Source organism: Pleurodeles waltl, chromosome 5 (genome assembly GCF_031143425.1).
Source record: "Pleurodeles waltl isolate 20211129_DDA chromosome 5, aPleWal1.hap1.20221129, whole genome shotgun sequence".
Taxonomy (NCBI): domain Eukaryota; kingdom Metazoa; phylum Chordata; class Amphibia; order Caudata; family Salamandridae; genus Pleurodeles; species Pleurodeles waltl.
This window is the reverse complement of record NC_090444.1, coordinates 464,673,793-464,688,458: the sequence shown is the minus strand read 5'-3', so window position 1 is coordinate 464,688,458 and position 14,666 is coordinate 464,673,793. Positions and strand designations below refer to the sequence as shown.

The 14,666-nt window shown below is 43.9% G+C and overlaps 1 protein-coding gene across 2 annotated transcripts in view; it reads right to left on the bottom strand.

Moving 5' to 3' along the window:
- LOC138295763 (uncharacterized) overlaps window positions 1-14,666 on the bottom strand; it is a 460,809-nt gene that overhangs the window by 243,779 nt on the left and 202,364 nt on the right. For both annotated transcript variants that reach the window (XM_069234273.1, XM_069234274.1), the window contains exon 8: window positions 2,093-2,207. In XM_069234273.1, coding sequence (XP_069090374.1) covers window positions 2,093-2,207 — 115 coding nt within the window. The remainder of the gene's footprint in view (window positions 1-2,092; window positions 2,208-14,666) is intronic.

The window sequence follows — 14,666 nt, the reverse complement described above, 5'->3', positions numbered from 1 at the left end:
GGAGAATTCATTAGGTGAGGAATCCACAGGTAGCTAATGTATCCACCAGAAAAAGCGTTACCGAAGCTAAGTAACTTGCTCGTCAGGGTGCGCAAGGCCGTCTTCGGGTACAAGGCTGCTAATGTTTTAATAAGTGATCTCATCAGGAAATTGTGATGTGTATGCCTTAACCTGCTCCCTCTCTAGTCTGAAAACATGTGGTATCACCCACAAAATGGTTATGTAATAATGACGCGTGAAAGAGTCTCCATTGTGAGATATCCTGTGTCAAAAAAGGTAGGTAACCAGGAAGCTGCAGCACTGGACACCAGAACTCTAGTCTGGAGGACCATTGCCTGTAACTGGAGCTGGGGATAGAGAGACCATAAGCCACAGGGATGAACAGACACCTCAAAAGAGAGTGCGAGGCAGTGGGGGCAATGGGACAAAGGTGAGTGGCTAAACAAAATGAAAATACAGCTGAAACTCAAACTGAAAACCAAATGACAATTGACTTGAAAATCGATGTTTGCCTTACACGTTAAGATATATACCCGCCTACCACTGCGAAATGGGGTTGAGGACAGGGTCTGCAGTACCCCCAGAAATAACTATGCTGGAGTTCAGAAGGTGAATGAGCAATAAAACGTTGTCTTTATCTTGGCACATGCTCTGTGTGAACACAGAAAGACGTTAAATTCCAGGCTTTGTCTTCTAACAAATTGCTGCCTATTTGTTTAACAGGGAGGTTGGTGTTTACTTTTTATTCCCTAAATACAAAGTGAGACAATTTTGCAAAGTGAACAATGAGTCAATCTTGCTATAGTACAGGGAGTGCCAAAGGTAAGGCTGTAGGGTGTCACTTTTTTCTGAAACAGCTAACCTTAACTATCTGCAAAGGACTTTACACATTTCAAAATATATCAGCGGTTAAAACAGTTTTTTGTAATTGTGAAATGTGTTGAAAACAAACTTTTTTTTAAAGATCAAAAAGATCAAACAAAATCCTCTTTATTAAAGATATGCAAATTATAATTATTCGCTTAAACCTGATTTCCACAAATTCTCGTGTGTGTAATATGGAGTTTTACCAGCAAATTTAGTAGCCAATTCCATGAAAAATGTGCTGTCTATATGGACACCAGCTGGCTACATACCACACCCTTATCATCGTACTGCTTAGATCACCTGTGCCATGCAACACTGATGGCAGCACTTCCACTCTGGAAATTGTTCCAGAACCACTGCATTAAATTGGGGAAGAGGTGGTGAACGGGAAAGCAGCTATGAGCCTAATAACCTCTATAAACCTTGACAAACCCGACACCCATTCCTCCTCATCTATCAATGTGTGAAATATTTTATATAGCAGGACATAAAACATGGAACATTTAGATCATGTCTGATAGATAATTCAGTATTACGAAATGTGGGTAGCCAGGTGCGAAATAAAATGTGTGCGCGTGCGCTACACACTTAGTAGCTCCATTCATACACACATTCATGTAAAAAAATGTATCCCATCGAAAAAAAAAAGATTTGTCTGTGACTAAACCACATGGCACAGCTGTCATGTGTGCAGTCCGCTGCAGAAACTGTAGTTTCATGATACCGGTGTACGCATTGGTTAGAGCAAACTCTGCCCATCTGCTGCTTCATAAGAGCTAATGAAAATTATTTTGTGATGAGACCTCTTAAGGCCGACTTTAAAATGACCAGGTTATGCTAACTTGCACCTAGTTGGTATGTAGCACCATATTACATATTATAAAGGTACACGTTTTGTTTCCTTTTATTTTGTGGAGCTCAATACTTCTTTGCTCCACCAAAAACCATTTGTACACTACACAGACAAATACAAACACTGATTTTGATGCAAAACAGTACTGACTGGGGCAAGACAAAACAGCACCTCATTGAAGGTTAGCATCACCATGCATTTTCAGTTTTTCAGACACTGATCCTACACTTGCGTGAATGAAATACAGGTGGGAGAGTTGACACAACATAAAAACTCGGATATTTTCGTGCACTCTGGAAGCAAATACAAATTATTTATGGTAAAACCAATCAAGAAATGACTGACGTGCTGATGGTTGTACCAAATATTCACCTGCTTTGGGAAGGCGTTGCTTATAAAGGCGAGCCTGCTCTTCAGCCTCTCTTGTAAGTTTTCCAACATTGCTGTCTCCGAATACTTGCTGAAGTCGTTTCTCCCAGCCACGTTCCTAAAACGAAATGCATAGAGGAGCTGTATTGGTGGTGTAGAGTTAAGGTGGTTGTGTATCTGTCTGTCTCTGTGGTCAGCTGCAGCAAGGAAGAAAAGAAAGAAGTACCTAGTGATCTTCCTCTGGATCTAGAGAAGTGTATTTCACCTCGTGTTGCAGGCTTTGCTTTGAGTAAGGAGTCAACGCCTCAGACAATAACCCTCCCTCCAACCACTATTGCCGTTCATACTTACAGGAACCAGCGGCGACGCTCCTCTGCCATAGCAGAAGAGCCACTCCTCCGCCATAGCAGATATGATAGCGTCGCCCACCCGCCAGCAGCAGCAGCAGCAGCTGCAAAATTCTAAAAGTAAATCAATAATAAACAGTGTTTATTATAGTTTTATTTTTAAATGGGCAGGACAATGGGGATGACAAGCATGGAGGGAGAGTGGTGTGCACTCCACTCAGTGTGCATTTGTGTTTGGCAGGCTGTCTCAGTACGGCCAAACACACATGCGCACTGAGCTCTCTCCAACCCATCACTGTGTTGCTGGGTTGGAGAGAGCAGGCACAGGCTTCCTTTCTGCCTGGAAGTGCCAAGTCAGGGCGCTCTGGCCAATCCTAATGCCGCCAGCAGCATGAGAGCAGCATTAGGGTTGGCCGCAGGGCAGGCTGGGAGCCTGTGCCTGCAGTGCAGCCTGAAGACCAACGATAAAGCAGGGACTCGGGAGTCAGGTAAATCAATTAATTTTTTTAATTTAATTTTTGGGTTTATTTTGTTGCCCGCTGTGCACCAACTTGCCCTTCACCGCACAGCGAGCCGTGACTAACAGGAAAATACATCTGCTCATCATGCGTTTGAAGAGCACTCATTATCCTTATTTCTGCATACAAGGTATATTTTAGCTTTGTCTTCTCCGTGTGCTTAGAGGATAAGGCTCCGTATCCTCCTGTGTAGTTGGTGCCTGTTTGCCGTGGCATAGAAGCAACATATTTTGGACTGACATGCAACCCACAGTAACTACCAATAAAAGAGATCAGTTAAGGTTTTGAGTACATCACTTCTTTAATTCTTTTATGCTCTCAATGAGATGTTATAAGTGCGATGAATAGCTCAGACATAGCTCCGAGGCCCAACAAGTCTGGAGTTGCTTTTGCATAAGCTCATATGGCTCAGGGCTTGCCTGTTCAGCGTGGGCTGTTCATTCCAGAGCAGTATCAAAAGGGATTTGCATAAAGCTGACTTCTGTCATTAGCAGAACAGTAAGCAAACAGAAGAATTAGCAAGCAGACCAATAATTACCAGTGGCTGAGATTATTTTAAGCATTCCACCCTCACTTTTGTGTTTTCCTACTCCTTTTTATGATCCCAACTGTAAAACACAAGAGTGGGTGTCAATCAACTAGCGCTGGCCGACCCAGCAGTAGGCAGTTCCCTATAATTCTGCCAGGTCTAAGAAATGACTAAATCAACCAGCTACCCGTCCTCATACCATGCAATATAAATAAATATTTAAAGTGCAGAGAGAGACAACTATCTGCAAATAAGCAAGATGAATACAGGTTATAACAGGCACAAATGGCACTCTTCTGAGGTTTATGGGAATAAGTTCTCTGGGGCCCCCAGCAAAATAGTTAACCTATTGATGCTGAGGACAGCCCCAGTCCCCGGTCGTCCTCTGCATACGAGCAAGAAATCCCTCTGGTGCAGGCACTAGAGGGATTCCCCTCTCAAAGAAACAGCCTCGGGAGGTCAGGCAGTTTTTTTTGTTTTCATTGAAATGACGACCAGCGAGCACATTGCGCTGATGCCATTTCAGTGAAAATGAAAGTGAAATGAGCCAACTGGCTCATTTCACTTACCCTGCCTCAGTGCTCGGGGGCCTATCTCAGCCCCCCCGACCACTGAGGCAGACGGGAGGGGTATTGTTGGAAAGGGTAGAACCTCCCTAGTAGATTCCTGCTTGGGGACCACCACAGAAGGTCAGGGATTCCCTCTACTAGACACCAGGGAGGGGGACCAACCCCTTGGGAAAGTGCTTTTGCTCACCCTTATTTTATGGTCAATATTTCAGTCTTTCTGCCCCTTATGGGGGCAGATAGGGGCAAAAGCAACTGATCTGCCTCCCAGAGGGGGCAGAAAGGGCACTAGGTGGCATGGACAGTTATTTATATTGTATAGGGGTAGGGGGCTGCCCAAATGGGCATGCCAATGCCCCTCCACCCACTCCCAAATATGTAAACAGTCTTCCTGCCCTCCTGGAGGCCAGATGGGGGCAACAGCCCCTGATCTGCCCCCTGGGTGGCAGAAAGCCCACTTGGCACCAGGGATTACTTTTTCATTCCAAACTCTGAGGTGGGGGCTGCCCAAAATGGGCCATGCCAATGCCCCCCACCCATTCCTAAATATATAAACAGTATTTCTGCCCTCCTGGGGGGTAGATGGGGGCAATAGCTCCTGATCTTCCCCCCGGGGGGCAGAAAGCACACTAGGCGCCAGGGACTTTTTTAAATAATAGGTGGCTGCCCAAAATGGGCCTGCCAGTGCCCGCCACCCATCCCCAAATATGTAAACAGTCTTTAGTCCCCGATCTGCCCCCCAGGGAGCAGAAAGGCCACTAGGCACCAGGGATTGTTTTTTTTTTCAAACTTTGGGGTGGGGGGACTGCCCAAAAAGGGCTAGCCAATGCCCCACCTGCTTCAAACATATGACCAGTCTTTCTGCCAGCGCCCCTCCCAGAGGGGCGGATGGGGATTAATATCTTTTTTCAAAAAGAGGGGTGGGGTATGGCCAAGCCCCCACCCCAAATCTGCCCCTCTGGGGGCCGAGGGAGTATTTACCCTCGATTCGCTGCCCAGGAGGGCTGAAAGCCCACTAGATGCCAGGGAATTCAAAACAAATTGAGGGGTGGGAGCTGTTCACCACTATGGGCATGGTTATGCCCCCCACCCAAACTGAAGAGGGTAACAGTCCTTCAGCCCCCCCAACACAAACACACTGACTAAAGCATCTCACCCCAATGGCAAGCAAGAGGACATTTGACTCTTTTGTGTTTTGATTTTACATATATGCCAAGAGAGCTTGGCTAACTCCCAATGACGTCCCACTTTCAATGGTGAGCGGCTGCAATTTTTTGACTTGGGTACGCTGCTACCTGGAAAAACCTACCAGTCCCAGTCACATCTCAAAACTAAACATTTGGGGGAGTCCAGGGTGGTGTGCTTCACAGGCACCCCAAATCATTTTCTTATCCACAATGCACAGCAAACCTCCAACTTTGCCTGAAATCACACATTTTCCCTTCATTTCTGTGATGAAAACTTCTGGAATCCACAAAATTCCTACCACTCAGCATTGCCCCATCTGTACAGATAAAATAATCTGCCCCACTTCTGTGGGTGCCTAAAGCAGAGTCAGCCTAAAAACGTTTGAAAAAAAAAACTGCCCTTTTGAACCCACTTTGGTTCACCCTAAATTTCTACACATTTTTTGCCCTTCCTTGTTTCAGGCACTTGGCCCACCTACAAAAGTGAGGTATCATTTTTATCGGGAGACAGAGGGGAACACTGGGTGATAGGAAAAGTGTGCTGGTGCGGTGATCCCACACAGAGATGTGAGAAAAATGTGATTATGTAGCTAGATTTGAGGTTTGCAGGGGATTCTGGGTGAGAAAATGCTCGAGGATCCACGCAAGTCACACCTCACTGGACTCAAGTGCCTAGTTTTCAGAAATGTCTAGGTTTGGTGGGTTTCCTTCAGTGGTTGCCAAACCTGAGACCAAAAACTCAGGTGCCCCCCTTGCAAAAATAAGTCATTTTGTGATAAATAATTTTGATGTCTCCACAATACATTTCTGACCCTTCTCTGTCGCAGGCACGAGGCCTATCCACACAAGTGAGGTGCCAGTTTTATTGGGAGACTTGGGGAAATGCTGGGTGGAAGGAGGTTTGTGGCTTCCCTCAGATTTCAGAACTTTCCATCACAGAAATGTGAGGAAAATGTGATTTTAGACACATTTTGAGGTTTGCAAGGGATTCTGAAAAGTGAAACTAGTGAGAGCCACACAAGTCACCCCATCCTGAACTTCCCTGGGTGTCTAGTTTAAAAAATGTACAGGTTTGTTAGGTTTCCTTAGGTGCCAGAGGAGGTAGAGCCCAAAATCCACAGCTAGGCACTTTAAAAAAAACATGTCAGTTTTCAGTGGAAAAAATGTGATGTGTCCAAGCTGCGCTTTCGATCGTTTCCTGTTTTAGGCACTAGGCCTACTCACACAAATGAGGTAGCATTTTTATCGGAAGACTTAGGGGAATGCTGGGTAGAAGGAAGATTGTGTCTCCCCTTAGATTTCAGAACTTTGCATCACCAAAATGTGAGGAAAATGTGTTTTTAAGCAAATTTTATTGTTTGCAAAGGATTCTGGTGAGAGCACCACAAGTCACCCCATCCTGGATTTACCTAGGTGTCTAGTTATCCAAAATATATAGGTTTGCTAGGTTTCCCTAAGTGCCAGCTGAGGTAAAGCCCAAAATCCCCAGCTAGGCATTTTGCAAAAAACTTGTCCGTTTTCAGTGGAAAATGTGATGTGTCCACATTGCGTTTTGGGGCGTATCCTGATCGAGCATTAGGCCTACCCACACAAGAGAGGCACCATTTTTATTGGGAGACTTGGGGAAACAGAGAATAGCAGAACAAGTGTTATTAACAATTGTCTTTCTCTGCTTTTGCACCTTCCAAATGTAAGACTGTGTAAGAGAGAAGTCATTTTGAGAAATGCCCTGTAATTCTCATGCTAGTATGGGTTCCCCCAAATTCAGAGATGTGCAAATAACCAATGCTTCTAAACTCCATATCTTGTGCCCATTTCGGAAAAATATAGGTTTCCATGATACCTATTTTTCACTCTTTATATTTTACCAAATGAATTGCTGTATACCCGTTACACAATGAAAACCCATTGCAAGGTGCAGCTCATCTATTGGCTTTGGTTACCTTGGGTTCTTGGTGAACCTACAAGCTCTATATAGCCTCAAAACCAGAAGGGTCCAGTAGGCATAACTGTATATTGCTTTTGAAAATCTGCCAAGGGTGGAAAAAGTTTCAGATGAAAACGTAGACAAAAACGGCAGATTTTTTCAACTCAATTTCAATATTTATTTATTTTAACTGTTACTTTCTATAGGAAAGCCTTGAAAGATCTACACAAATGACCCTTTGCTGAATTCAGAATTTTGTCTACTTTTCATAAATGGATAGCTTTCTGGGTTATACCACTGGTTTCACACCCATTTCTGTCACTACCTGGAAGGAGGTTGAAAGCACAAAGAATAGGAAAAATGGGGTATGTCCCAGTAAAATGCCAAAACTGCGTTGAAAAAATAGTTTTTCTGATTCTAGTCTGCCTGTTCCTGAAAGCTGGGAAGATGGTGATTTTAGCACCGAAACCCCTTTGCTGATGCAATTGGCAGGGAAAAAACAGAAGCTTTCTTCTGCAGGACTTTTTTCCCATTTAAATAATAAAACAACAAATCATAGCTTTATTTTGGCTAATATCTCGGTCCCCACCAGAAGAATCCACAAACCCTGGGCACCTTTGGAATCCACAGGATTTTGGAAAAAAAGGACAGAAATTTGCAGTGGATAGCTTATGTGTACAAAAGGGTATGGAGGCCTAAGTGCGAACCCCAAATAGCCAAAAAAAGGCTTGACACAGACGTGGGAAACGGCTTAGCCGCGAAGGGGTTAAAGTTTGCAACATAATGCACAGCATTATTTTCTATAAGAGTAGCCAGATGTGTCCATCACCACTTCATCAATGGTATGTAGACATGGAATGTTAAATTAACAGTTGAAATGCTCTTTCAAAATTTATTGTATCTGGGTTGATTATCAAATTAAAAGATAATCCAAGTCTCTGCTATGCTTTACTTGCTTGCTCAAATTATACATTAAGTTTAGAACTTTAGAGAAAGGTACCTAAGAAGCCAGCTACCATACCATCATAAAACAGGTTGTGTCACCATTTTATGAGCTTTCAATTTAATAACGCGCAGCATAGCTGAATGTTTTGTGTTACAGTTCCCTTGTTGTCAGAGTTGTAGCCATTTATGAAGCTACGTGTCATTTGCACACCCATGTTCAACTTTGAAGCACACACAGCAAGATTTACAAGAGCAAATTCACTTTCGCAATTCACAAAATGTTAATTTGCACTTGTAGACTGATTAATTTTATGTGGGAATAAATCTGTTCCAAAGAACAGGGAGTAAGCGTTCAATGGCAGGAATGCCAAGGAAAGTTGGCAAAACCTCACAAATCATCTGTGAGTTTGTGGGTTACCCTAAACCTTTCCTTGCCACATTTCTACCCTAAAAAGGATCAGATATTTACTACTGCTAAAGGCAGGATTTAATTTTTGATATGGCGTGGGAATGGGAAGTTAACATACCTGAACTTAGTAGGCATCTTGGTGAAGGGCTTGTCCATAATGGCAAATATTTTCCCGGAGAAGAAAAAAATATTTAAAAAGTAGTATTCTACATTGACTAAGCATTTAAAACTTGTGTAATCAAAACCATATAAGCAGCTATGCTCCCTGTTGGTTCATAGGTTGGGCTGCTCTTGTGATTCTGATGCTACGCTATGCCCGACAGCCCACACATGCTTTCAGACTGCCAGATTGCCCTAAAGCAGAGCTATGTGCACATTTCTACTCCCTCCCTGCTGTATGGGCAGTCATAGGAAAGATGGATGGATGCCAACCAAAACTCCATTCTGAGCCCTGGCACAACCAGCGCAATAAAGAGGTTGACAATGGTGGGTCTGGGCCGAATTAGGCCTTAGCATACCTGATGACGACATGAGGTCCCTGTTGCGAACCATGCAGGAAACCTGCTGTTGATAGATAGCTAGATGGACACCCTAAACTTAATCAAGGATAGATAGTATATCCTAGAAGCTGGAAAGACACAACAGCAGGCTCAAAGCGATAGAACAGAGGATTTCATTTGTGGAAGAAACTTTATACACAAGAGGCGAGACATTCGCTACTATTGAGAAAGCTCTGCACATAATTGCTGCCAAAACTAAAGATCTCAAAGTCAGATCAAGAAGAAATAATGTTCACATCAACGGTATTCCAGAATTGACCAACTTTGGACAGCTGGAAGATTATGTGGAAAAACTACTCCTGCAGCTCTTTGGTCCAGAGAACTGCTCCAAATTGCTGGTGGAGATACACAGAACTCTGGGTGCTAGAATGCCTCCTGCAGCCCCACCTCTCCCTATTGTTGCAAGAGTCCTCAATTTCACAGATCATAACACAGCCTAGTGGCTGACGCAAATTATCATACAAGGACAATGATATTTCTCTGGTCCTCTACTTCACGCTGGCTAAGCAGAGGGCTAGGTGCAAATTTCTATTGATGAAGAAATAACTTATGGAGGCTGAAATCCAATGTGCAATACTGTATCCTGCCGCCTTAAGATCATCCTCTGAAGGAAATCGCAATATTCCAAACACCACACCAAACCCTTTAGTGCCTGAAAAAAGCTATAACACGAGGAAGCACAGAATTAGACAATATCACCTACTACATCGCAGATGGATTCTGATTCCACATCTGCAATGGGCACTGCCATAACATACATGTCCCTCTGCCCACCTGGTTTCTGAACTCACGCTTATAATGTATGCACCAACACTTCCCCTTTCCCCCGGTACTCCTAGAAGCGGCTACTATTGGCTCGATATTTGGTCAACATGGGTAACACCCTTGTATGTTGTTTTCTAGGCTGCCCCTGCAGTCCCCAATTAACTTCAGAAGGAGGAAATCTGGCCAATGTTTTTGTTTTTGAGGGATATTCCCTGGCAGAATTGGGCTACCAATGTGGGAGGGACAGGGGGGACATTTTCTGTTCACACGTTCTATGATTTTGTGATATTACCTGAGATCATTGTCTACGTCCACCACGAATATATCATGGTCCCTTATGGGTAAAAGTGATGACATCAAAAAAACGAAATAGAAGGACTCAGAATAGTGGGAGATTTAGGAAAAATTAGTCTTCTGCATGTACTCCCATATATACCGAAAAACAATGAATGCACAGTTCCAAAAAGAGTGAGCAGGTAATATTTTCACCTTGGTCTAGGGGAAAACAAGTTACGGTTCCTGTGAATGACCTGAGTCAGGAACAAGTGCCTTACTCACCAATAGGTGACATGCTTCATCATCGGGATTTGCTCCTTGTCAGACCAGCACTGCAATGTCTGAGGGCAGAAGATCAAGACCGCTACACTATCCTCTAGGGGATCTACTAATCTTACTAATTTAAATTGCTTCTGGCTTAATATGGACAACCTGGGATTTTTTGCCACATTGTGGTGGGTGGTACCGAACTCAAAGCTAAAAACTCTACGGGGGAAAGGTGATTTTTAATTGCAAGCTCATCTAGATAGACCATCGTTCTCAACTGACGGGTGGTCGTCTACTGCAGCACAGCTTAGCGGCATCATGGCAGACCATGCCCCGATATTTGGAGACACACACACCCATCTGACAGGCAGGGTACGTTTGATTCAGCTATCCAGGACTCGTGGTCCAGGCTTGATTCTGGCTGGTGACATTGGACGTGGTGACATGGGTGGGTGAGCTAACAATTTGGCTCAAACACTATCGGATCTCTGGCTGTTATATGTCTTACCCCCTTGGAGTCAGCCCCAATTGGTTTTAGTTGTTAACTGGGAGCAGAGTGCTCAGTGGATCAACTCTTCTTTGAGGAACTTCGGTCAGAAGTAATAGACCTTGTCCAGAGGAATGTGGAGGTCAGTAGATGGCAATGGCATGGTCTGGAGGCTTTAAAGTGAAAGCAAGGGAATTTTGAATATCTAAAGATCACGTGGTCCTTAAAATCCTCCTAACGCATCTGAGCTCTCTAGAGAGAGATTTTAAGACCCTTGAGCACACATTGATGCACAGTGGGCCTGACACTACCTTAGCGCATGGTAGAAGTAAACTTACAGAATATACAGAGGTGGCAGAGAGAAAAGTGACATTCCAGGGTAAATGCACCAGTGTACGGGCATTCTGCAAGGAGAGAATCCACAGAGGACTCTGGTTTCAAAAATAAAGGGGCCTTGGGCCACCACTTATATCCTCGGTATATACGCTGAACACGGCTGTCAAGAGCATATCAGTGATAGGATTATGTTGACTTTTGTGTCATAGTTTGCTGATCGCTATTCGTTCAAGACTATGACTCAGTCCTGTTCTGTCTTGGAATACCTGGAAAACACTCTCCTAATCTGGTTAGATGATGTACACGTCTCTTTCTTTTCCAGACATTCACAATGGATGAAATTAAAGAGGTGATATTTAAACTCCGTTCAGGTAAAATTCCCGGCTCTGATGGCTTTCCATCAGAATTTTATAAATGATATATATACATCATCGTCCCGCATTTACTAGACATATGTGAGGGGGACAGAGAATGCAGATTCCTCCCCTGTCAATGAAAGAGTCTCTTTTGATAGAGCTTCTGAAACGGGTAAATCCGGCACATGATGGTGAGTCCAATCAACACCTATCACTAATTAACTATGATGCGAAGATCCTCGCCAACCATCTGCCCTTACTGCTGCCAGATAGGGTGAGGCCTGATAAATCTGGTTTTGTTGTGGGCAGATCCATGGTACACAACATATGCACACTATTTTCTCCGTTCCATGACATTGATCCTGCCCTGGATGCGACAGATGTCACACAGAGTCTGACTGTATAGAATAGGCCTATCTGTTTAGTATATTGCAGTGTAAGGGAGTGCCCCCAGCATTCCTGGAACAGATAAAACTTCTATATGCTTCCCTGGTGGCTAGGGTGCTGATTTATAATCATCCATCACCCAGAATACCTACATCACGGAGCACACAGCAGGACTGCCTCTTATCTCCTGTCTTCTTTGCTTTGGCATTGGAACCTTTGGTCACAAACTTTGACAGCACTATTCACAATTTGCTCTTAACTATACCAATAAATCACACAATACGCTCTACATTAAGCGGCCGAACAAATGTCTACACGACATAATGTGAGAGTATATATTATTTGCGGAATTCTCAGGTGTGACTTTTAATTGACAAAAGTCACAGATTTTCCCACTGAAGTCTAATACCTCACGATTTGAAACAGATTATCTATTGGACTGGTGTAGGGACTCTATCAAATACTTAGGAGTGTGGATCAATAAATACATGGATGTGGTCCTCAATGAGAATGATGGGACTACCATGGGAAATGTAAAAGACCATATTACCCATTATCTTTAGTGGGTCGTATCTCACTAATAGAAATGGTAGTGTTACCTAGATTTTCATATTTGTTGGTGAACATACCTATCCCACTCTCCAGAACCTTTTTTTAGTGTGCTCCACACCCAACTGCTCTGATCAATATCGCCCGGGCGACATTCTAGAATAAAGTGAGAAAAACTGGTGCTCCTGTCTAGTAAAAGGTAATTTAAAGCTCCTGACCTAGAACTATATTATCTGTTTGCACAAACCCACTTTGTCTACGTCTGGACCCTTCAGCCCCTAATGTGCTGCATGTAGCAATAGAGACAGATGCAGCTACACCCAAGCCCCTCCCGTCTCTGCTTGCCCCCACAACCCATGGTCCAGACAGGATATGAACACCACTTTTTCACTAATAGAGCTTGGAATTAACTCAAAGACAAAGTTGAGCTGGAGATCCTTTAATTGCACCACCTACCCTTGCATTATCTCCCACACACAGTTCCTGGTAAACCACGAACCCAAAGCTATAACGCAACTGAATAATCTAGGGCTCAGGGAATGGGGCAATATTTATATAAATGGTACCTTCCTCACATTTGCAGACAGTGGGGGGAGAGGGAACTCTCACTCTCTTGGATGTTCTTTTGCACTATAGACTTTGAGGACCATGTAGGCCAGCTTTTTCCTGTCAATCTCAGGAACCGCCTACCTTTCAGACATTGGAGCGTCTGTTCACTGCTATGTCCACCAAGTAATTGATTTTGTACCTTTCCCATATATTACAAGAAGAATTAAAAGAACGCCATGCTACAGCTCGCGCAGAGTGGAGGGAGAATCTTGGGAAGAGATTCCCATAGCCATATAGCAACTTTGTTGCACCCACACAGGTATGATTTTTACAAGCAGCCGACTGCACATTATGTACTATAAGTTTCTGTAGTGGTTGTCCTATACTACTTTATCACTGTGGAAATTTGGGATTCCAGAAGACTCTAGATGTGTCAGATGTGAGGCCATTGATGATGACTGTTTGCATTTAGCCTGGATGCTGCAGCATTTTTCTCCTACTGGTGGGAGATACTACTTAGGCTCTCAAACATGATTAATGAGGAGGTGCAACTAGATCCCAAAATCACTTTGTTGGCAGGGGACACAGCCACAAACACAATATTGGCTGAGCTCCCTGATATAATGTAAAGAGGAAGTGGACATTTATTCAGAACTGTCACCTCCAAGTTCATTGCCGAGGAACATCTGAAGCCCACTGAGGCAATACTAACTTATGATGCCATTGTGAACTGTAAGCAGACTCATAACATCACACATAACTATCCCTCCTTCTCTATGCCCCACAAAATCCACTGGCATGCTATATTTGAGCCCCTAGATAGACATCATGTTGACGTTCCACCTGGGCTGCTCCTTCAAAGCATGGCAGGATGAGTTGCACAAGTGATCTTGGGAACATGTCGCTTTCCGAGGCCACTCGCATATATTACACGCTGTCATTGGTGTGCATGTTAGATGATGTTTCATGTTACACTGGAACCTGTATTTCTAAGCTCTTCACAGTATGAAGACGTTGTTGCTGTCTGAGACACAGTGCACTCACTTGTGCAATGATGATGATGGTGTCAATCACCCTTACAAACTGTGGGGTCCTCTCTTCTCCCACAAAGGCAGCAGACTCAACTTCTTGGGTTAGGGCGTAGCAAATTTACTTCACATGACACAAGGTGGTATAACAAGCACTTCAGCCAATAATGATACACAATTGGAAATATAGTAAAATACATAGCAAACCTAAACACAAAATTGCACATATCCTATTTATATTCCCATTTGGGGGCAGCATAGTACAGAAAGTACAGAAAGACCAGGTGAGATGAAGTGGCACATCAAATATTTCTAACAGCTCCAGCAATAGCACATTGGTCCCTGGCAGGGCATTCTGTGACTCTTGGTAGCACCCCACATAATCTCTGTGGTACCCGAGGTAAGGCTAGAAGTGTAGGGCCACCAGCAGGTCAGCCCTGAAAGGCTTCTCCCGAAAGAGGCAGCCAACTGGGCAGCTTAGTGCCCTCAAGAACCAGTGCCGTTATTTGGTTACAATGGGCTTTAATGTAGTCATGTTGGAGTGGGCAGGTGACAAAATTCAGTCAGCAACCTCTGTGTGGCAGCACAT